Raw genomic sequence first — 25,536 nt, 5'->3', positions numbered from 1 at the left:
GTGTGAGTGCCTGTGTGTTCATGTATATGTGTGTGTGCCTGTGTGTTCATCCCTGTGTGTGTGCGCCTGTGTGTTCATGTATGTGTGTGTGTGCCTGTGTGTACATGCATGTGTGTGTGCCTGTGTGTACATGCATGTGTGTGTGCCTGTGTGTTCATGCATGTGTGTGTGCCTGTGTGTACATGCATGTGTGTGTGCCTGTGTGTTTATGCATGTGTGTGTGCGCCTGTGTGTTCATGCATGTATGTGCGTGCCTGTGTGTACATGCATGTGTGTGTGCCTGTGTGTGTGTGTGTGTTTACAGCTGTGCAGTTACCTGTTTGTGGATTGAAGGCCGACTGCATGTGCAAATGAGAATCATCTCTTGTTGCTGTGTGTTCTTCTTCCAGCCCTGTATCCTCCTCAACAACATCCAGCAGCTCAGAGTCCAGCTGGAGAAGATGTTCGAGTCCATGGGAGGAAAACAGGTCAGAAATACCCTCACTCTAACCGTAACACTCCAGACTCTTTCTGTTTTCCACTAACTGTGAGTGAAGTTGTAGAAGATCCTTTGCTGTAAAGCTGCGTTCATCACCTGTCTGAATAACTGCGGCCATGAGACTCATAAGGAGACTCCTGCTTCTTCCTCTTAAAGGGACAGTACACCCAAAATTGACAATTCTGTATTTATCTACTCACCCTTTACTTGTTTCAATCCTGTTTGAGTTTCATCTGTTGAAAAGAAAGGAAGATATTAAGAAGAAAGCCAGAAAACCTGTAACCATTGACTTCCATAGCAGGTTTTTTCCTACTATGAATGTCAAGGTTTCAAAATATCTTCTTTTAGTGTTCAACAGAAGAGAGAAACTCATAAAGCTTTGGAACCACTTAAGGGTGAGTAAGTAGTGAGTACATTTCAATTTTGGGTGAACTGTCTCTTTAACAGGCTGCATACAAACACCAGCACATGTTGGATGTGTTGCTGCACAGTATTACCGCATCCTTTTTGAATTTTATTCATGACTTTATCAGGAATTACAGATTATTCATTCATTTATTCATTTTCTTGTCGGCTTAGTCCCTTTATTAATCCGGAGTCGCCACAGCGGAATGAACCGCCAACTTATCCAGCAAGTTTTTACGCAGCGGATGCCCTTCCAGCCACAACCCATCTCTAGGAAACATCCACACACACGTTCACACACACACTCATACACTACGGACAATTTAGCCTACCCAATTCACCTGTACCGCATGTCTTTTGACTGTGGGGGAAACCGGAGGAAACCCACGCGAAGGCAGGGAGAACATGCAAACTCCACACAGAAACGCCAACTGAGCCGAGGCTCGAACCAGCGACCCAGCGACCGTCTTGCTGTGAGGCGACAGCACTACCTACTGCGCCACTGCTTCACCCAAATTGCAGATTAATTGGGGATAATTCTATGCAAATATACTAAACCAAAACAACGATCTAAAGGCCCGTGCACACTTTTTGCTCGCTTTTTCCGTCGACATTTAACGCCTCGTAACTAAATAAAGGGCATCAATGTGATTGTGCACACCAACGCGCAAAACGCCCCGCGCAAAAGCGTCATTTTTTAAAAAACGCCTCATGCTCGTTTTTTTTTGGTTTTGACGCGCGCCGTCAAAACCATCTCCACCAATCAGATCGGCACCTTTGTTTATGTGCACGGAGCTGCTGAAGTTACAGTAAACAGCACTTGGAGGCGCTCAAGCACAAAACTGTCAATGCGAGCGCACATTAAAGAAGATGCCCAGAGGCGATATGAATGTGGAGCTGCTTATTGCACTGGCAAAACAATAATAATTTCTTCATCGCTAGAGCAGGACCTGCTGCTTGAACAAACCATGCTAGTTCGAGTCACCATTAAATTTAACAACATGCATGTGACTGTGAACTTCCGCTCCTCCAATTCTTCTGTGTTATAACCGGGTGACAGAAGCTCATAGTTGTGCAGCGCCATCTAACGTCAAAAGAGTGATTTAGCGTACTCTTCTGCTTGAGGCCAGTAAAAAGCGCTTGGGTTTGAACACTGATAAACGTCTCGTAAAATGCTGACAATAAACGCAAACAAAAAACGTCCCAGTGTGTAGGAGCCTTAAGTGTAAAGTCTAAAGCGCATGGCACAAAAGCAAGAAGGTCATGTCCGAATCCACTTGTGCTATTTAATGATGGAGAAATACGGTTTGTACCCTGGCACATGGTCTAACAGGGTTGTGCTTATCCTCTTAATGAGTTATGGTGTTAATGTGCATTAACTAATCAGAGTCAGTTGCATCGTGTCATGGTGCATTTTCTATTTACATGGCGAACTTTGTAAGTGTAAAACCTGAACGCTTCACTAGTGAGAAAACAGTTAAACAGAGCATCTGCAGCACGATGATAAAGAACAAGCCTCCTCCATTCAGCCTCTTTACTTTCTCCTTACTTTATTTTTACTCTTTACTCCTTTACTTTGGTGGAGTTAGGAAACGGTGGAAACTTACTCCACTGAACACATCTATTAGCCCACATATTTAATTTAGTTTATGAAGTGCAAAGATTTGTTTTAATACTATTTCTATATTCCGTTATAATTTCCTGCATTGGAATAAACGAATAATAAATGAAGCTTATAAAAAGGGCAGTTTCTGTTGTGGGGTGCGCACTACCCACTAAGGAAGAGATTGCACATGGTCGACCCTAGCTGCTAGAAACGAACCGTAAAATTTCAGATTATTTGCTTACAGTGTATGTTACAAACTTTTGTGCTCAAAAAGAAACGTTATTGATGATAATACAGTCTCTTACTGCATTCACCATAGATTTAACAATTTATGGATATTAAAGCATTTTTGCAGTGTATGTGAAGAGCCTATTTATAAAATATATTTAGAATGAATTTCTGTTAATTACATTTATTTATTTATTTATTTGTTTGTTTGTTTGTTTGTTTGTTTGTTTATTAATATTATTTTTATTTATTTATGTATTTCTGTCTTTATTTATTTATTTATTTATTTCTGTATGTATTTCTGTATATATTTTTTCTTTATGTGTTTATTCATTAATTAGTTTATTTATTTATGAATGTATTTTTTATTTCTCTATTTATTTATTTATGAATTTATTTATTTCTGTAATTATTTATTTATTTATTTATTTATGTATTTATTTATGTATTTATTTATGTATATATAGATTTTTTTATTTCCATAATTATTTACTTATTTATTTCTGTATTCAGTTATTTCTGTATTTATTTATTTATTTATTTATTGTATTTATTTGTTTTTGCATTTATTTCTGTATTTATTTATTTTTGTATTTATTTATTTATGTATTTTTTTCTTTATTTATTAAATAATTTATTTATTTATTTTAATATTTATGTATTTATTTATTTATTTTTGTATTTTTGTATTTATTTATTTTTGTATTTATTCATTAATTTTTGTGTTTTTTTATTAATTAATTAATTAATTAATTTATTTATTTATTTCAGATTTGCAGATTATTTGTTTACAGTGTATGTTACAAACTTTTGTGGTCAAAAAGAAACGTTATTGATGATAATACAGTCTCTTACTGCATTCACCATAAGGCAAAGTAGCATCAACTTTCACTAAACACTAGGCTTATGCTAGTTTTGGTAAATAAAATAAGCAAACAATGTCAATTAAATATGACAACAAGATGCTGCGGTGCCAGAAACTTATATTATTGTTGGCTAAGAGAACAAGTCGTTCGTAACAGAGATTCATTCACAAACGAATCTCTCCCTCCGTTAGAATGAGAGGTGAAAACAAGAGAGGGGCTGTGTTTCAGGACACGGATTAGACCAAATTTAACAGGAGGAAGGATAATACATTTTCATGCACACAAACACATGTTCTCTGTCAGGAATGCTCATGCGGTTACTTATCGATAAAGAAAAGTAATGTAAAATTATCGTTATTTAAATAAATATTTGCATACTCACCATGGGGAAACTCCCGATCATAGATACATGTGTATATGTGTATATCTCTGGCTTTGGATGGCCACAGTCCTCCACTGCAGCTTGGTCTCGCATTCATTTCAAAGGAGCGCTACCCTGTACTAAAATGGCGGCTCTATTGACGCATTCCTTCCAATAGATAACAACAGCACAGGTGACATCTAATGTAAATATCGATAGCTCTGATGTTGTTTGATGTGCAGTGTTGCCATAGAAACAGCAAAAGCTCAGCTCATGGTTGCAGGAATGGATGATGAACGCAGCAGAACAGCAGTGAATCCTGCATGTGTGTGTTGTGCTTCTTCAGTGTGGTGTAAATGTGGTAAATCTGTGTTTCTTGTCGTCCTGGTCTCCTCTGGGCTCTTGCACCAGGAGGAAGGGACTGTGGTCTTCTGCAAGGTGTGTGACAGGTTTCCTTGAACATCTTTCTACACGCTCAATATAAAGCTTCACCATTGGCATCGATGCTCCATGAAGGACCGTTAACATCCATTCATTGCACTTATTTGCTGTATAGGGGAAGTGCTTTGCTTACATCAGGGGTTTTCAGACGTTTAGATGCCATGAATACTAAAATATGATATTGCTTATATATATTTTATGTCCTAAGATTATTAAGGTAAATATCCTAATCCTACTATTTTGATTCTTGGAGTTTTTGTTTTGATTTTAGTCCAAATATCTAAAAATTCTTAATTCAAGCATAATTTTCTAATTTCAAATTTTCTATAGTTTTTTTTTTCAAGTTTTGTTTTCAGAAATAATGAGTCAAAATTAAGTGTGTTGTCCCCAAAACAAGCTAAAATAATCTGGCAATAGGTCGAATATTTATAATTCAACTTAGAAACAAGTTTATTTTGCTGACCCCATTGGCAGATGTAAAGACTTTTATTCTTTACTTTTAATTTTAAATTCTTCTTGATTTAACAATTTATGGATATTAAAGCATTTTTGCAGTGTATGTGAAGAGCCTATTTATAAAATATATTTAGAATGAATTTCTGTTAATTACATTTATTTATTTATTTATGGATTTATTTATTTATTCATTCATTTATTTATGTATTTCTGTCTTTATTTATTTTTTTATTTTTTTATTTATGTATTTATGTTTGTATTTTTGTGTTTATTCATTAATTAGTTTATTTATTTATGAATTTATTTTTTTTATTTCTGTATTTATTTATTTATTTATGTATTTATTTATTTAGTTCTGTAATTATTTATTTATATATTAATTTATTCATGTATTTATTTATTTATTTATGCATTTATTTATGTATTTATAGATTTTTTTATTTCCGTAATTATTTATTTATTTATTTATTTATTTATTTATTTATTCATTTATTGTATTTTTTTAGTTTTTGCATTTATTTCTGTATTTATTTATTTATTTTTTTATTTTTTTTAATTTTTTTTATATTTCTGTATTTATTTCTGTATTTATTTATTTAGTTCTGTAATTATTTATTTATTTCTATATTTATTTATTTCTGTATTTATTTATTTTTGTATTTATTTATTCACTCATTTATATATTTATTTTTTTCTGTATGTATTTATTTATTTATGTGTTTATTTGTTTATTTCTGTAGTTATTCATTTCTGTATTTATTATTTCTGTATTTATTTATATACATATTATTTAGTGTTCATCCATTTATTAAAATTAATTTTGGTATTATTTGTTTATTTGAATTATATTTAATATATTTTTAATTATTATTGGAATATATTTTAAAGCCTAAAATTAGACTTGTCATTTAGAAAAGAAGATTATAATTTTTTGCCATTTTTTTATTTATTAAAAATATTTTGCTAAATATATTTCTATCTTATAAATTATTATGTGTGTTATGATAGCTGTTTAATTTGAATAAAAATCATATGAAAGGCTCATGTTTTTAAAAATTATCTTGTAATATTTGCATTGCAAAAAATGTATTGTTTATAAACATTACAATTAATTTATAATTTTAGCTTATATAATTTATCATTATTTATTTATTTCAATCAAAATTGTGATTAGTATGTCAATCCTTATATTTTATATTTTGTAGATTTTATATATACACTCACCGGCCACTTTATTAGGTACACATGTCCAATTGTTCGTTAATGCAAGTTTCTAATCACAGTCAGTCACATGGCAGTAACTCAATTAATTAATTAATGACCAATTTGAGAATTCTGTCAACACCACAGCCTACCTGAGTATTGCTGCTGACCATGTCCATCCCTTTATGGCCACAGTGTACCCATCTTCTGATGGCTACTTTCAACAGGATAACGCGGCATATCATAAAGCATGAATCATCTCAGACTGGTTTCTTAAACATGACAATGAGTTCACTGTACTCAAATGGCCTCCACAGTCACCAGAACTCAATCCAATAAAGCAACTTTGGGATGTGGTGGAATGGGAGATTCACATCATGGATGTGCAGCCGGCAAATCTGCAGCCACTGCATGATGTTATCATGTCAATTTGGAGCAAAATCTCTGAGGATTTTTTCCAGTACCTTGCTGAATCTCTGCCACCAAAGATTAAGACAGTTCTAAAGGCAAAATGGGGTCCAACTCGGTACAAATAAGGTGTACCTAATAAAGTGGCCGTTAAGTGTATACATGCTAGGGTCTCTTTCAAACCCCAATTTGAAACCCCCTGATTTAGATGATCATGTTTAAAAATGATAATAAAAAAACAAACAAAACATGGTTCTTTTAGGAACAGTTCACTAAAAGATTCTTTGGGGAGCCAGTAATGGTTCTTATATGGCTTTGCTCAACAACAAAAGCCGTGTACAACCAGTACAGCTGCAGGAATCACACATTTAATCATCATTTACTCACAAACCCATTACACAAGGTTTAAAGCAACATTAAACACAGTAAAAGATGGCCCTGCACTGGATATCTGCAGTTTTCTAGTTGTGAATAATTCACGTTGCTCTGTACTGTCTCAGTTAATCAGTTCTAGCAGCAAAAGCATGAATATACTCATCTAAAAACCCACCTCACTTCCTGTCACTCCTACTACTTCCTGTCCCACCCCCAAAGCATGACTAACCTGCTTGTGTTTCCAGCATGAAGAGTTTATTAATAAATGATGCTGATGATACAGTATGTACGCAATGTTGAAAAAAAAGTGATCGCATTTACTCGTGACCTCAAATAAAACAAGATCTACAGGTGAAGGCAGAATTAGTAGCCTAACATTATTTCCCAAGTGCTGTTATTAGATTTTTTTCAACACATAATAATTTAAATAACTAATTTAGTTTTTTATTTGCCATGATAAGCATAGGTATTATTTTGCTAGTTATTTTGAAAGATACTAGCATCCTTAACTAGGCTTTGCTGGGTTAATTACTGAAGGTATTTATTGAACAGCAGTGGTTTGTTCTGTACACAATCACATAGTAATATTCAAATGATTTTGGAAATAAAGTTGAAAACCTGTAACCATGGACATTTTAAAGGGAGAGTTCACTCAAAATTAGAAATTATGTTATCATTTACTTACCCTTTCACATGTTTTAAACCTGTTTGAGTTTCCTGTTTGAGGAAGATAATTGACTTTCATAATATATATATATATCACACTCGTAGCAGTGCAGTGTGGCTTGTAAATTGGCACTGGTGGGAGACGTGCGTTGCCTTAGCGTCCCACCAGTATTTCAGTTTGACGGCATAATCGTGTATATAAATAAAGACAATCAAACACAAAGAGTCTCAAAACCCTTTTGTAAGAGGAACTACTTTTTTCCGCCATTCATTCACATCTGCAGCTGACTTTAGAACAGCAGAAACCGTTGCTCATTCACTAACGTCACGTTAGTGTTTGAATGATTCTCTAGCGTAATGTCTAAAATGATGACTAAACAGGTGATTTTGCTCACATGTTAAGATTATAAGGCTGAACGGCATGAAATGTCATCAGTCTACAGAGATTTCCCAGTATTTCTCTGTTGCAATCGGGAGATCACATTATTACTATGTAATAAATACAGCACTACAACATACAAAAGAGAGAGATCGACTTAGAAAGTCATTTATCAGTTTAATAATGATTTGATCTGCTGTCGTTTGAAATTACGCTGTTTTCTCTTAAGGCTTATTTTGAGTCTCTGTCATCTTGAGCTTGAACATCATCAATTGTCTTTGCTTAAAGACAGGCTAATGGCCGTTGACGTGCTGTCTCTCAGAAATGATAAATATTTTTAAATAGGCACTATTCTTATAAATAAACTGCATAGTTGCAATCTAAACAACTACATTCTCGCCTAAAAAGCCTCAAAAGTACATTATGTTGCCCAACAGCTGCAATATTTGTCAAACTGTAGAGTGTGCTCTGCTTGTTGCTGTATGTGGGTGGAGTAATACAAAAGGGTGGTTAAGAGGCTGGACGAGTGCTGTTACTATTGGATGTTCTGCTGTCAGATGTGTAATATATATATATATATATATATATATATATATATATATATATATATATATATATATATATATATATATATATATAATATTTTTTTAAGAAATGAAATGTGCAGATATTTTTTGTTTATATTAAATATGTATTTTATTTTAATTGCAATAATGCATATGATACCCTAATATAATTTAACAATATAATAAAAATTAATAAATAATAAAAAGCCACACAGTATTATTCATTCATTCATTCATTCATTTTATTTTTGGTTTAGTCCCTTTAATTATCCTGGGTCGCCACAGCGGAATGAAAAGCCATCTTATCCAGTATATGTTTTACACTCTAATACACACTTATACATTACGGACAATTTAGCTTACCCAATTCACTTGTTCAGCATGTGTTTGGACTGTGGGGGGAAACCGGAGCAACTGGAGGAAACCCACTCGAACATGGGGAGAATATACAAACTCCACAAAGAAACGTCAACTGACCCAGCCGGGGCTTGAACCAGTGACCTTGCTCTGAGGCGATTGTGCTATCCATTGCGCCGCCACCCTGCCATCACAGTATTAAATAAATGTTTTTTTGTATCGGCACACAAATGATGCAGTTAGTATTTATTTAAGATATGACTTGTTGCACTTTTAAATAAATTGGTCTAAATGAATGGATTAATAAATAAAATATCTGTCCATTGATGATTTCTGTTCATGGTAAATAAAAAAAACAACAATTCAAATAAAGAAATAAATAAATCATGCATTTACATGTAGTCATTTAGCAGACGCTTTTATCCAAAGCGACTTACAAATGAGGACAAGGAAGCAATTTACACAACTATAAGAGCAACAATAAATAAGTGCTATAGGCAAGTTTCAGGTCTGTAAAGTCTAAGAAGCAAAACATTAGTATTTTTTTTTTTTTTTGTAATACAGTTAGCGGTGGAGCCAGAGAGGCAATTACAGATTAGGAAGTGAAGTGGAGACTAAATAGTTGAGTTTTTAGTCGTTTCTTGAAGACAGCGAGTGACTCTGCCGTTCTGATGCAGTTAGGGAGTTCATTCCACCAACTGGGCAGATTGAACGCGAGAGTTCGGGAAAGTGATTTCTTCCCTCTTTGGGATGGAACCACGAGGCGACGTTTATTCACAGAACGCAAGTTTCTGGAGGGCACATACATCTGCAGAAGTGAGAGCAGATAAGGAGGAGCAAAGCCAGAAGTCGCTTTGTAAGCAAACATCAGAGCTTTGAATTTGATGCGAGCAGCAACTGGCAGCCAGTGCAAACGGATGAGCAGCGGAGTGACATGTGCTCATTTAGGTTCATTAAAGACCACTTATGCAACCATAAGGGTAATGAGAATGTTTTTGTAAAAATGTCATTTCAAATAAAAATTTTACAAATGAAAAGTGAATACATACATAAATAAAGTTCAGTTAATAAATAAATCATACAACCATAATGGTAATAAGGAAAAGAACTATTATAAAATAAATACTGTTAAAAACAAAATAAAATTTCAAATTACTTCAATCAAAATAAAATACAATTAATTAAATTAATTAAATAAAAATAAAATGTATTAATAAGGACAGGACAAAAAGCACCTGTGAGTATTGATTTAGGCGTCACGGTGGCACAGTGGGTAGTACGATCGTCTCACAGTAAGAAGGTTGCTGGTTCAAGCCCCGGCTGGGTCTGTTGGCATTTCTGTGTGGAGTTTGCATGTTCTCCCCATGTTGGCGTGGGTTTCCTCCAGGTGCTCTGGTTACCCCCACAGTCCAAACACATGTGCTGTAGGGGAATTGATGAACTAAATTAGCTGCAGTGTATGTGTGTGAATGCAAGAGTGTATGGGTGTTTCCCAGTGTTTCCAGGGTATCCGTTGTGTAAAAACATATGCTGGATAAATTGGCGGTTCATTCCGCTGTGGCGAACCCTAAGGGACTAAACCGAAAAGAAAATGAATGAATAAATGAATGAGTATTGATTTAAGAAAGCAAACTATGAATATTTAAGAGTATCTGAAACCCGGGGGGTCCGACAGACTCATAATCAGTGACAGATCTCTGCTAAGCACTAAAGTGAACTATTAACACCGTAACGTTAAATTCATTATAAACCTCATTATCCTCTTAATTAGTGAAAGTTGCTGTGAAATGGTCAGTAGATGAGGGTTTGTGTCCTGCACCTGAGCATGTCTGATGGCCACAATCTCTGTTTCTGCTCTCTAACACTATCTGAGCTTTTCCTGGACACTTCGGGATCCTTTATTTATAAATCCACGATAACGAGCCACTGTAATTACATTCTTCTGTGAGTTCGCTAATTGCTTTGGGAACGGGGTTATATCTGGAGCGCTCGGTTTGATGAAGAAAGCACAATTCAGGATTTAGTCACACACTCAGACCGCTGTTTTAAAGTTCTGTTTAAAGGGACAGTTCACACAGAAATTACAATGTACTCAATATTTACTCACCGTCAAGAGGTTACAAACATTTACGAGTTTCTTTCTTCTGTTGAACACTTAAAGGAGATCTTTTGAAGAATGCTGAATACCGGTAACTATTGACTTCCATAGTATGGGTTTTTCCTACTGTGGAAGTCAATGGTTACAGGTTTTCAGCTTGTGTTAGGTTATGTTAGGTTTTATGGCAAAAAAAAAACCATTTAATTCACAAATAAACAATTACATGGCATTAAATAAAAATAAATGATATAATATACGATATGAAATATGATATGACATATAAAATGATATATAATATGATATGGTATGATATGATATATGATATGATATGAACTATGATGTTATGATATATGATATGATACATGGTATGATATATGTTATGATACATGATATGATATATGATATGACATATGATTTGATATGACATGATATGAGACATGATATGATATATGATAAATATGATATGATGATATGATACATGACATGATATATATGATATATGATACATGATATGATACATGATATGATACATGACATGATATATGATATATATGATATGGTATGATATGATATATGATATATTCTCAAACTTTTTTCATCAAGTACCACCTCAGAAAAAAATTTTCTCTCCGAGTACCACCAAAAATGAGCAGTATTGAAATACAGTAGCGTAGTAGGCCCAGTAAAACAGCTACAAATCTGCACAGTTAAAAAAACGTCGCAGATTACTTCAGAAATTTAGGCTATATGTTATATATAGCATTTTATATACATCATTTTTGATAAATTTTGAATTGTGTGTAGCATGTACTTGACATATTTAATTTCTCCGCGTACCACTAAAAGGAAGCCTGCGTACCACTAGTGGTACACGTACCACAGTTTTAGAACCACTGTGATATATGATATAATATGATACATGACATGATATGATATATGATATATGATATGATACATGATAGATAGGACATGATTTATATGATATGATATATGATGTTATGATATATGATATGATATGATATGATATGATATGATATGATATGACATGATATGATATGACATTATATATAATAGTATACATGATATATGATATGAAACACAAAAAAAGATAGTTTGAAGAAAACCTAAAACCGGTAACCATTGACTTCTATGGTAGGAGAATGAATACTATTGAAGTCAATGCTAACAGGCTTTCAGCTTTCTTCAAATTATCTTCTTTTGTGTTCATTAGATGAATCTCATACAGGTTTGAAATGAGTAAAGTAATTGTTTGGCTGAACTATCCCTTTAGGGTCAGGGTTATTGGGTGAGGACCCATATATGGTTAGTTCACCGATATTGATTGCAATATAATGTTTTGTAAGTCAGAAAAATTCATGTTTTTTGTTCCGATGAGTGCATAAGGTTGCATAAAACGCCCATAAAAAAAGTCACGGCCATTTATGTGTTAGGAAAACAACCCATTAAAATAAATGCAGAGACCATGTGAGGCACTTTGTCTTTAGTAAAAACGAATGTTTGTTTGTGCTTGATTTAATATTTTTAAAATGCCATATTTTGCTTTGCACCTCTGATAAGTATAAAAATTCTGAAATCTGTGTTAAATGACAGGAATTCATATTTAACATGTTTTTTTTATATATATAAAACTGCATAAAGCAAGTTTATAAAAGGCAAACCAACAGTAAATAAGCATCAATCAAGATTACTGAGCCCAAATTAGCGTTAAGTATGTATGTATGTACATATGAATATATATATGCACCCTGCAGGCACATGACGTCATATTGACATTGTACCCCAACATTGTGGGGACGTTGGATTTTGTTTGTATATGAAAATTGGGTTGACAACAGAACCCAATGTCTGAACCCAACGTCAATGTCCAACCTAAAATCAACCAAATATCAACGTCTAATCATGTTACACATTATGTTGTGTGGACGTTACCACTATGACATCTATCAGACGTTGGATTTTGGTCACTTTTCAATACAATCGAAAATCAACCTAAATATCAAAATCATGTCAAAATAACATCCTTAAATGCTTACTATACATGGGATTTTGGTCACCTGACATCATGACCTAAAGCTTGCTTGATGGGTGTATATATATATATATATATATATATATATATATATATATATATATATATATATATATATATATTTATTTATATATATATATATATATATATATATATATATATATATATATATATATATATATATATATATATATGTAATTGGATGGAAAAAGACTGTGTAGGTGTCAGGATGATCTTGTATTGTTGAGTGTAAGGGTCTGCTTGTCTGTGTGTTTTCCATTAAGCTGATGAGAGTGAAGCTCCTTCACTGATGGATCTGACAGTTTCTGCTTTCCGGAAACCATAAGCACGCACACACACTCACAGATCAGTCTGACACTGCAGAACACACAGCAGATCTGAAGAGTGCTTCTCAACTACTGTCCCACTAGGGAGGACAAAACTCGCAAAAACAATAAGCAAATAAACAAATAATATATAGTTTATATCCACAAATATCCACAAACTGAAAGGCGATTCTTTTTCCGCCCTCTTTCAAGCGTTTATTTTTAATCGTATGTCCATATTTACTTTTCCCTTAGCTTAATATGCAATTGAGAGTGTGTCTGACAGTCATCAGAAGCCGGTCTTTATGCTATCATTGGTTGATTGTTAGAAAAATGTTGTGTTTGTTTCTTTTTTTGACCGGCTTCTGGTATATCAATATCTAAAATATATGCATTGCTCCTAATACTCGTGTGTGTGTGTGTGTGTGTGTGTGTGTGTGTGTGTGTGTGTGTGTGTGTGTGTGTGTGTGTGTGTGTGTGTGTGTGTGTGTGTGTGTGTGTGTGTGTGTGTGTGTGTGCGCAGCTGGACGCAGAGGCCAGCGAGCTGCTAAAGGAACTGCAGAATAAACTCAACACCGTTCTGGACGAGCTCAGCGCCGTCTTCGGCTCCAGGTCAGCACACACACTTACGCACCACAGAACTCATCTAATGTTTCTATTTACATCCATTTGATTCAATTCTGAAATGTTAGGCTATAATATAGGGGATTCACAGCTCTGATTATGTCGGCAGAGAAAGTGTTTAGATGCAAAAGCAAAACTTAACATGTTTTCTTTGGCTTCTGTGATTAAAAAAAAAAGATAGCTAAAGATTAGCTTGAGTGATCTATTTGGTTTATTTATTTATTATTTATTCGTTCTGATTAGTTTATAAATATATTGTAGGGATTGTTTACAGATTGACCCAAAGGATGACCAGTCTGGTAGATGAAGAAGAGCCGGAGTCAGAGATTTAAATAAATAAATCAAGTTTACTGAAGATAGTTTGCAGTTAAATCAGCAGAAGCCAGCTTCAACACTCGCAATGAGTTCCTTGGCCGCTCTGCTCACAATCACCAATCAATAACAATCATACTCTCACAACGTCATTAACTGCGTCACACATAGAGGTGTCCTAACCTGATTGGTTAAAACACAGATAGACTGGAACATTTCCACGTGGGGTTCGTGCATACAGTACAATTCTGAACATTATCTTAAGCATAAACGTCAGATATCCCTTTAGACTGATTAGAGCTGACTCCAGACCTGTGAAACGAATCAACAATCAAATAGAACACACACACACACTTAAAGTATAATCTGTTTCTTATCCAAGGCTGAGTGTACTCTCAGCCGTCTTTATTGAAACTGGTTAAAAACCGGAATTATCTACATTCAGGCAGTTTTATCCTTACTACAACAAGTCTATCTTGAATAAAAAGTAGAATCCCTTTAAAAGATTTAACCGTAAAAATAACTAAATCACTTTAGACATTTTAGATAGTATCAACTACTAGAAATAACAATAGAAACAGTTGCTTCCAGTCCTCAGTTCCACTCAAGGTCTCCGTGACCTCTGACCTAGTTTGGTGGCTTCTGAAAATAGTTATAAAGAGACCGGCAAATGCACTGAACATTCTTATATTAAGCAATGTGTTAACTTATTCATTAATTAAAATCAATTCACAGTTAAATACTGAGAAACAGGATGATGAAAAGGATAAACGTTGGTCCATGATGAGATGGACTGGAAAACAGAAATCCGAATCCTTCAATATAAATAAAATATGATATTTTAAATATTTTACTGAGTTTTCATTAATGTTATGTTGATTTCCATCTGTGCATTAAAAATATATAGACATGCATATGCATATAAAATAATTTAATTTAACTATTTATTGTAAGTTTTGTGTGATTATTAATATTAAATTAGATTAAATTTGAGCAGCAATAAAAAATACATTATATATGTTTATGCCAACGCAATCGCACAGCAATTCGTATCTTTTTGATTTAGTGGCTAATTCGTTTCAATTCATACGATCAAATTCGTACAATTTAGTATGATTTGCTCATCGCCCAATGACGGTTGGGTTTAGGGGCGGGCTTGGGTGCCACGCCTCCTTTTTAAAATTGTACATTTACATACAACTGAACTATGAATTTGTACGAATTAGCCTAAACTGACAAAACGTAAAATACTTATGTTTTCTTGTGAGATCAGGCTGGTTTATGCATATATTGTTAACCAACAAAATATATAAATTCTTGCTATAAAATAATCAATAATAAAATATTTAATAATTATGTTTAAATTAAAAATAAAATACATTTAAGAGTAATTATTGTATTCCATAATGTCAGATATTCCTCTCTTTATGCACCAGATACTTTGTTAGAAACACGTCTATGTTTTCTGTGTGTTTTCACAGCTTTTACAAGCTTTAATATATTAGCTTTAAATATTAATTAAATATTAAATATTAAATTTATATTATTAATTAAAAATTAAATATTAGCTTTTATATTTTTTTCTATAGCTATATTATCCATATAGTTTCATATAGATCTATAAATAATAGTTTTATACTCTTAGTATTTTCTATAGCTATAACTATTTTAAGAATAATATTATATTCTATAGAATAGATTTTTTAAGTTTTTTTTTTAAGTCTCATGCAGTTGTATAAGCATTTTACTGCCTATTGTACAAAATTTGAGCTGTAAAAAAATAAATGAACATTTGCATTATATTCATTATAATTTATAATATTGTAGAAAGGGGCAGCGCAGTGGGTAGCACGTTCGCCTCACAGCAAGAAGGTCGCTGGGTCGCTGGTTCAATCCTCAGCTCAGTTGACGTTTCTGTGTGGAGTTTGCATGTTCTCCCTGCGTTCGCCTGGGTTTCCTCCGGGTGCTCCGGTTTCCCCCACAGTCCAAAGACATGCAGTACAGGTGAATTGGGTAGGCTAAATTGTCCGTAGTGTGTGTGTATGTGTGTATGTTTCCCAGAGATGGGTTGTGGCTGGAAGGGCATCCGCTGCGTAAAAACTTGCTGGATAAGTTGGCGGTTCATTCCGCTGTGGCGACCCCAGATTAATAAAGGGACTAAGCCGACTAGAAAATGAATGAATATTGTAGAAAGTGGTGCGAGCAATATAATATCCCTTCAGTAGCGTTTTGACTATGTGTTTAAGTTAAACACATAGTTAGATGTTCAAACTAAATCCTCGTAAAGTTGATGTTGTTGTGAACGGTGTGAATCCTCAGCTTTAAGCCGGTGATCGAGGACTGTGTGAAGCAGATGAACCAGGAGTTGGTGCAGATGAAGGGAAACGCAGGAAACAAGAGCAACGCAGCCATGGATGCAGAGACTGTGCTGAGACCCCTAATGGACCTGCTGGACAAGAAGTAAGAAAATAACACTTAAAAAAAAAGTCTGAAGGTCTCAATAGCTGTTTCTATCCACCTATTTTAATGTGCATTTTGGAATATTGAATTCCTTAAGCACCCCTGAGAAAATACTGTGTGTGGTTTATTCATAAACTAATTTCGAGAGGTTCACGTGCTTATGATCAACACGGCTGGCTCCTCATTAGCTCCGTAATCTGCCCTATTAGATGATTACGGAAGCATTATAAATAGCCAGAGTTTTTCACTTCAGTTATTTTCATCTTGAAGCTTCCCCCCTTCCACCCCTACTTCCCCCCTTTTTCCGGTAGGGCAATACGGTGGCCCAGTGGCTAGCACTGTTGCCTCACAGCAAGAACACCGCTGGTCCAGCCTCCTGTCGGGCTGGTTGCTGTGTCTATGCGGAGTTTACATGTTCTCCCAGTGTTCGCGCGGGGTTCCCCAGTTTCCTCCCACCGTCCAATAACATAAACAATAGCCAATCGACTAAACCAAATTATCACCTAAGACAACCTACACTTCTTACACTGGGAGAAGCAGGGGAGTTCTCGAGACATACTGAGCTCGAACTCCCCTCTCGCCCTTCTAACGGGAGGGAGCCCCGGGCTCGAGGATATTAAAAGCTCAGGGCTCTCTCCCGGGACAGCATGCCGAATACGCTTTATTGATTATCAGCTAAGTGTGAACTCTTGAATCAGTGTCAGAGGATCACCAAGGAAAAAAATTGGCGTCATTTTCTAGTGTATCTACCTTTCATTTCACATTAAAGGTAGATACAAGGTAAGACAAGTACATATGAAATCAAAACTGTCCTTATTGATTTTGTCAGCTCACAGTGCTAGTTATGTGGTGAACAATTCATCTGTGCATGTCATTAAGAAAAAAACAATAGTTTGCCCTTTAATTAAAATCTGAAAATGCACTTCCTGCTTTCAGTTTAATTCTCAAATTGTGTCTGTTTGAGGTGTTGGGCGTGGCTAGCATACTTAACCACACCCCTCCAGCTGTCAGTGTTGTCAACAAACGGAAATGGAGGAGGGGTCTGTTAGGTTGTAATAACTCCTCTAAAACCCCCTTTCCCCATCTTTCTGACTGAAATGCCTACTTTACTACATCCAATCAGATTGCAGTAGAAAAAATAAGCCACGCCCACAGCTTTCTCATTTAATATTCCATTTTTATAAGAACTGGATCACAATATGACAAAACCTGCTTCCAGTTAATGTTGACTTGATTATTATTATTATTATTATTATTATTATTATTATTTTATTTCTCTGATGTTGAGCTTTTTTATTGGCTTTTGGGAAAGTAAAAATAGATATGTATGGGTTTTTACTGGGTTGCAATACCGTGGTGCAACACAAAAGAAATGCCAATTGAAAGAAAAGTAAAGAAAATCGTTTCGATTTTTTAAAACCTGTGGGATTTCTGTTAATTGTATACTAGAATGACATGTGTTCTGTGCAATCTCCAAATTGCATTGAACAAGAATTTCTAAAGAAGTGTCTAGTTTAATGTTTTTGATATTTTTGTCAAATAAATTATCAACATTTTAAAGAAAAAAGATTTTCAAAAGATGTGCATACCTTTTAAAAGATGTTTGTGCACAACTGAGTAGGTTAAACGTTTTATTCGATAAGAAAATTGTTGCACAAACTACAATGCGAACACATTTACTGAGTAAATTCCAGCATGTGCATAAATAATGTCAAATGATTTAGTTTTGACAGTTGCTGATCAGATATAAATGTGTGTGATGAGACACATTAATGGACTTTGCAATGTTTCCAGCATATTGTAAAACATCTGAAATGTTGTTTTGCTCATTTCTAAAAGCCCTCAGCTAAAGTCTGTCATCACAGTGCTTCAGTTTTAGCATTATTCTATTATTATTCCCTCCAGAACTGTCTTAAATAATCTGTCTGCACTCCCAAAGTGAGTCTCACGTCTCCAAAAGCCACCACATGTGTTGATTCTGTTTTGGCTTAGTTTTTTGACTCTATTATTATAGAAGAAAAAACATCACAACGCACTAAATCACATTTCTCTGTCTAATATTTTCTTCAGTTTATCAGGAAGTGACCAATTTCTTCCCTTAGACTTGTTGGATGGAAATGCTGCTTCATTCGCAAATATTTTCTCCCATATTCCAGTTTTGTGCATCTAATTTTATATTTACTGCACTAATATGTGGATATTTGGATGGATATTTACTACTCTCTTCTCTTCAACAGTCTCATGCTCTTCGCTAAGATCTGTGAGAAGACGGTGCTCAAACGGGTCCTGAAGGAGCTCTGGAAGATTGTGCTAAACACTATCGAGCGGCAGATCGTCCTCCCACCGCTTTCAGACCAGACGGTGAGAGAAACAAGTTCATAGTAACACAACATACAGTTGAAGTCAAAATTATTCGCCCTCCTTTTCTTTTTCAAACATCTCCCAAATGACGTTTAACAGTGCAAGACATTTGTCACAGTATTTGCTATAATATTTTTCTTCTGGAGATAGACTGTTTTATTTCGGCTCAAATAAAAGCAGTTTGAATTTTTTTTTAACCATTTTAAGGTCAATATTATGTTAAACCATAATAATAATACATTTTATTTTTAGTGCGTTTTTTTTTTTAGACCCAAAGCACAAGGCATACAAGGCAGAAGATAAAACAGTCTAAAGCCTGGTTCACACTACAGGATTTTAAGCCTGATTTAAGCCTGATTTGGAAGTTAATAAGCTCGCCGACAGATCGGGCTGTGATCGGGAAGAAATCTGCGGGTGCACGGCACTCGCGGCTCTTTATGTGTGAACTACTGAACAACGCATCAACGAGGCTCGCTGACGCGTCGCCGACACCTCGCAGACGGAAATCCAACATTCAGCATGCTAAATATTCCAGAGCAGTCGGCCGACTCAACCCCACGTGTGGTCAGATGTAGTGACGAGCTGCAGCCAATGAGAGAGCATATCAGCATGAGCTGAATGCCTGTGTGCTCAGGAGCTCAACAGAAACATCTGTGATTGGTCAGAATGGGCATCGGTGCAGTCGCTTCATTCTGCATTAACACAGACATGAGAGTAGGATATATTAACAGTGGAACTAGAATTCTGTAACTATTAGAATTAACATACTGCTCATTCTGATCGTTCTCATATAAAACGCCATATTGTCACAACATATTTACATTCAAAGCTATTATTGAGATATTAAAATTAAGCTTTATATGTCTGGCATCATTTAATGACACCATTACCCTAAAAATATAATCTTTTTTTTGGTAATACAGCCTATAAATATGTAGTTAAGATACTAGAACATGCAAAGGTCTTGGCTTTCATTTTCACTTTCAAACAGGAGCTATTTCACAGCACAGAATATGCTGTTTTGAAAGATATCTGAAGTAAATTGATGTTTTTGCCACCAGAAAGTTTTGTTTATGTTAGCAGGAAGTTGCTAGGCAAGAAAATGCACACATATTTAAAGTCACAGTGAAAAGTATCAGACATGCATGCAGTCATTTTGACCAATATGGTAATTTAAGGCAGAAATGCTCAGTTCTTTACTGTTTTGTAATAAAAAAAATAACAGTGTCAGAAAGAAATACACTAATAGTTAGAAAACAGCAGGGTGTTATAAATATGTTAGTTTTATTTCAAAGAGTTATAAAATTACAAAAATTAAAAACTCTGCGTATCTATCCACTGGAACCTGCAGATGAGTGATTAATCCGCTGATAAATCAGCTGATTTGACGATGTTTTTAAATGCTTCCTCGAAAGCTTGAAACGCTGTCAGTGATGTCATCAGCACACAAGCAGCCAATAGTGTTCAGCTTTTTCTGACGACTCCTCCCTCAAAATTTCATTGGCTGTGGTTTGGTAGCTTGAATGAGCTGATGGGGAATGAGTTGTTGTCAGATCATGTAGTGTGTGACCCCCCTCTTGTGGATCATTCACGTAGTGTCACGTAGCGATTAAAAGACACAAAGTCAAGTCATGTAGTGTGAACGGCACAGAGATCTGCTGATGTTTAAAATCCTGTAGTGTGAACTAGGCTCAAAGTGTCCATAAAACATGTAGCTAGGCACAGTCCACATTGTAAACATAAATATTCAGATCACCCGTTGGGAGAATAGCAGAGCAGTGGGCACTCAACAAGCATCAACAACTCAGAAAATTATTAAGTTTGGGTGGACAATAGATATTTAAAATCAAAACTGAGGATGGACCAGATAATTTAAACACCAAACATTCAAAGATGGGGAATAAAGGCAGCGTTACTGCAGATACAGTCACATCTGATCGGAAAACAACAGCCAAGTCAGCACCCTGTCCGATGGAGCAAGGCTGCTCGAGATATGTATAGCCAGATAAAGTACATATATTTAGCTCATGCCAGGATTCACCAAGGCAGAGAAAGTCAAGCATATTGTCAACAATTGGATCATAAATTGAGGCAGCTTGGTTGTTTATAGAGCGAGCGTTTAAATGTGCAAACCTGTCTGCGTTGAGGCGAACTCCCTAGATAGCCGCAGATATCTGGAGACAAGCCAGATTTGCAGGACAACACCGAGATGGGGAACGATGATGATCCACACGTCTTATAGATCAGACTGTGTTAATTGTACCAGCAGGGTGTCATTTTGTTTGGGGATACCGGCAAGAGCCCCTGTGAGTGTATCTTGGGCGATGTAGGAGTTGTAGCAAGCAGGGGCGGACTGGCCATCTGGCAATTCTAGCAAATGCCAGAAGGGCCGGACCATTTTTTAAATGTGGGCCGGTCACCTATTTTCTTTTATTTATTTTTTCATATGTATTGTTTTTTAAATGTAGTCAGCTTTTATCTCGTGCGAGATGTGAATATTATGATGATGATGATGATGATGGTGACAATAGTAAGAATAATAGTCAATGTTAAGCATTGGAACAATCGGCAACAACCGGCTGGTTTAGCCACAGCCACATCACACTGCAGCCCAAGACCGGTTACTCACTGAAGCTAAGCAGGGCTGAGGCTGGTCAGTACCTGGATGGGAGACCACTAGGGAACACTAGGTTGCTATTGGAAGTGGTGTTAGTGTTGGTGCGCCGACATATGGTGCAGTGGCACGTCGAGGCGTTGCGATTTCGGGTCCCGGCTCGATGGCATTTCCTTACCCTACCCCCTATCTCTCTCTCCCACTTCGCTTCCTGTCTAAAATCTGACCTATCTAATAATAAGGGCAAAAAGGCCAAAAATCGGTCTTTGAAATAAAAAAAATCTTAATTTGGTTGTTTAAATTCAACACAAATAAATTGTTTGCAACAGTTCTGCATGCAACACTTTTTGCTCGGTTCACATGAGCTGCACAGTCTGCATAATCTGGTAGAGGAGTGGCAGCCAGCTTGCGCCAGCATCCTCTCACAGCGGATGTCCAATATATTGTGCATATACACATATTCAGTCTGTTAAACATAAAAAAAATCACAAGAGAGCTAATAATTTTGACTTCAACTGTATATATTTCATTTAATCTTTCATTTTCTTTGGCTCAGTCCCTTATTTATCAGGGCTCACCACAGCGGAATGAACTGCCAACTATTCCAGCATATGTTTTACACAGTGTATATCCTTCCGGCTACAACCCAGTACTCGCACACACCCATACACACTCATTCTCACACACACACACTCATACTGCGGCCAATTTAGTTCACCCAATTCCCCTAAAGCGCATGTGTTTGGACTGTGTGGGGAACCGGAGCACCCAGAGGAAACCCTCCAACATGTGGAGAACATGCAAACTCCACACAGACCAGTGTGACCAGAATGACCCAGCCGAGGCTCGAACCAGCAACCTTCATGCTGTGAGGCGACAGTGCTAACCACTGAGCCACCCTGCCGCCCACAGTCATTATTGTTTTTGTAAATAATAAGCGACGTGATCAAACAGAACTGTTGTCTGTCTTGTTAATGAGCAGAGTCAGACACACTGAGCATGACTTTATTTCACTGATATGTCCTACTTCTCTGTGTGTGTTTTGTGCTTGTGTTGAACAGCAAGGAGCTCAGATGATCTTCAGTGCTGCGAAAGACCTCGGTCAGCTCTCCAAACTCAAGGTGAGTCTTTCTTCTGAGGCTTTTCCAGTTTTTATAGTTGATGAAAAAGCTTTAAGTGCTATTTAAAGGGAAAACTAGATGAATTAGGTTAACTAGTAAAGTTAAGGGGATTAGGGGAATCACTGGACAACAGTGGTTTGCTCTATACACTAGAAACATTCAAAACACATGTGTGTGTGTGTGTGTCCAACAGGAGCATGTGATCCGGGAAGAAGCGCGGAGTCTCAGTCCTCGTCAGTGTGCCGCTATGGATTTAGTGCTTCCTACAATCAAGGTATCAGTTTCTGTCTCCTTCTGCTCTCAGACTCACATTACAGAGAAGATAGACTGTATACTGTATATAGAGGTCGGGGGGGTCACCACACATAGAGTGAATATGTACTGAAAACTCTCTCACACACACACACACACACACACACACACACACACACATTAAAACACTGACACACATTCTCTCTCCCACACAAACACACAAACAAATGCACTCACAAACACACACACACACACACACACACACACACACATTGACACATTCTCTCTCCATCGTACAAACACACAGACACACACACACATTAAAACACTGACACACATTCCCTCTCACGCAAACACACAAACACACACAGACAAACATGCACGCACACGCGCACACACACACACACACACACACACACACTAAAACACTGACACATTTTCTGTCTCACACACACACACAAACAAACACACACACACACACACAATAAAACACTGACACACATTCTCTCTCACACAAACACACACACACAAAAACACTGACAAACATTCTCTCACACACACAAACAAACACCCACACACACACACACATTAAAACACTGACACACATTCTCTCTCTCACACAAACACGAACACACACACACAACACTGACACACATTCTCTCTCACACATGCACAGGCATACTCTCTTACACACTGACACTAGGGTGTGTGTGTGTGTGCGTGCGCGTGCGCGTGCGCGTGTGTGATCAGAGATATTATTGACTGCTGCTCTTCCGCTCATTGGTATTCAGAGGACAGAAGCTAATTAGTGAAGTTCAGAAAAGCCTGGAGTCAGATGCTGTCAGTGAATGGAGAAGAGCTCAGATTCAGAGCTGGAGGTGCTGGAGATCTGCAGATACTCACACAATAATAAGAAGAATTCATCTGTGCCTACAAAGAAAAGAGACACGCACCCATAAAACCAGAGAGAGGAGAACAATCACAGTCTGATGTCTTTGTTTTCACGCCTCTTTAAATATGAATGAATCTGTGCACTGCAAATAAACATTGTCCATTTATGTCTTATATTATCTTAGTAGCTTAGAAATATTCTTAAAGGTGCAGTATGCAAGTTTGACACCCAGTGGTTGAACTAGGTATTGCTCGTCTGATTTAAAACACGCAAGCCCAGGTTGCCAGATTTAGGACACCAACAGGATTGAGCCTGACTATCAAGCCTAACGGCTGATTTAAAGTGTCACGAAACGCCAAAACACATGTTTTGAGCTGTTGACAGTCGTATATGTGTCCCACACTGCTAAAAACACTATTAGGACACATATATGTCACTAGATAGTGAAAATTTGTTGTTTTTGTGTAATTTCGAGCAAATTAATACTTCTGGAAACTAATTTTTGAAGCTGCGTCACGGCCATGAGATCTTAGTGTGAATTCCAGCATGTAGACTGGACGTCTGTCCCTGGGAGTACCGTATTACGTCTCTGAGTGTGCTGCATTAATGCATGAGTAAGGCTTGGTTCAAACCAATCAGCGCTCTATTTTGCAACTTCATTAATATTCATCAGTGTTACAGTGTTTAGACGGCAGAGAAACGCCACGTTGTGTTGGCAAAACAAGCGTGCAGTGTTGCTTTTATAATTTGCTGCAGTGAAGGTTTTGTTTTTCATTTTCTCTCTATGAGAGCGCAGCTGGACTCACGTGTGGATAACAGTGCACGCTACGTGCGACAGAAATACGTGTTTAAGGAACATTGTTTAGCCGAGAGCTGTTCTCATCTGCAAATGGTGAGATCCGGATTTGCTGCTCGTCTCCTCTTAATAAAGACGCGGCTCTAGTTGCTGTTGATTGTTCTGTCTCTACAGATTTGGTAAGTGAGCGACCGGTAATCTTTGTTTATTCAGATGGCAAAGTTAGTTTGTATCGAACTATTACACCGAGTGTAAACATGTTAACACCACAACCAAACTATTACCGTGGTGTAGGATTTTCGCCGTATTTTATGACCGGAATAACACACGCGGCTTTCTGACACTACCTGCCTAGTGCATCTAAGTTTCCGGGAAATGCTGAGTTTTTTTTTCTCTCATTTGTTGTGCGGTAACAAACATTGCATAAAAAATACACGCTTACAGCAGTTCCTCGAATCAAATATCTCGTTTGTCACGAGGGGCATGAATGAAATTCCTGAATGAAAGAGCCAAACTGCAGTTAAAGTCCACCATTTAATAATTTGGTAAATAATTTGATTACTGATGTCCAAGTAAACACAGTCACTTCCTCCCCTGTATGTGTGTGTGTGTGTGTGTTTTGACTCTGAAAATCAGCGCTAGCCAAATCGATACTCCCATATCATCCCTCTTTTGCTCCTCCGACACTCCCCGATAAACAGAGTGAGACACACCCACTTTCCTGACTTTTTCCAAAGTAGAGGTGTGAAAACACCCTGCTGAAACAAGGGGGTTTCATGGCACTTTAAGTCATGTTCTATACAAGCACCAACCTCCCGCTCTCCCTCGGGAAGCC

At 36.3% G+C, this 25,536-nt stretch overlaps 1 protein-coding gene across 7 annotated transcripts in view; it reads left to right on the top strand.

Annotated features, from left to right (window-relative positions):
• The window catches only part of unc13c (unc-13 homolog C (C. elegans)), a 321,746-nt gene that overhangs the window by 267,870 nt on the left and 28,340 nt on the right, over window positions 1-25,536 (top strand). For 4 of the 7 annotated variants that reach the window (XM_073930154.1, XM_073930153.1, XM_073930155.1 and 1 more), the window contains 6 exons: window positions 390-467; window positions 13,793-13,881; window positions 16,525-16,665; window positions 18,903-19,026; window positions 22,702-22,761; window positions 22,955-23,035. In XM_073930154.1, coding sequence (XP_073786255.1) covers window positions 390-467; window positions 13,793-13,881; window positions 16,525-16,665; window positions 18,903-19,026; window positions 22,702-22,761; window positions 22,955-23,035 — 573 coding nt within the window. Of the gene's footprint in view, window positions 1-389; window positions 468-4,355; window positions 4,383-13,792; window positions 13,882-16,524; window positions 16,666-18,902; window positions 19,027-22,701; window positions 22,762-22,954; window positions 23,036-25,536 lie in introns of all 7 variants that reach the window. The other 3 variants (XM_073930152.1, XM_073930151.1, XM_073930156.1) reach the window with 1 other exon arrangement.

Source organism: Danio rerio, chromosome 18 (genome assembly GCF_049306965.1).
Source record: "Danio rerio strain Tuebingen ecotype United States chromosome 18, GRCz12tu, whole genome shotgun sequence".
NCBI lineage: Eukaryota > Metazoa > Chordata > Actinopteri > Cypriniformes > Danionidae > Danio > Danio rerio.
The sequence above is the reverse complement of the archived record's forward strand: the minus strand, read 5'-3'. Positions and strand labels throughout refer to the sequence as shown.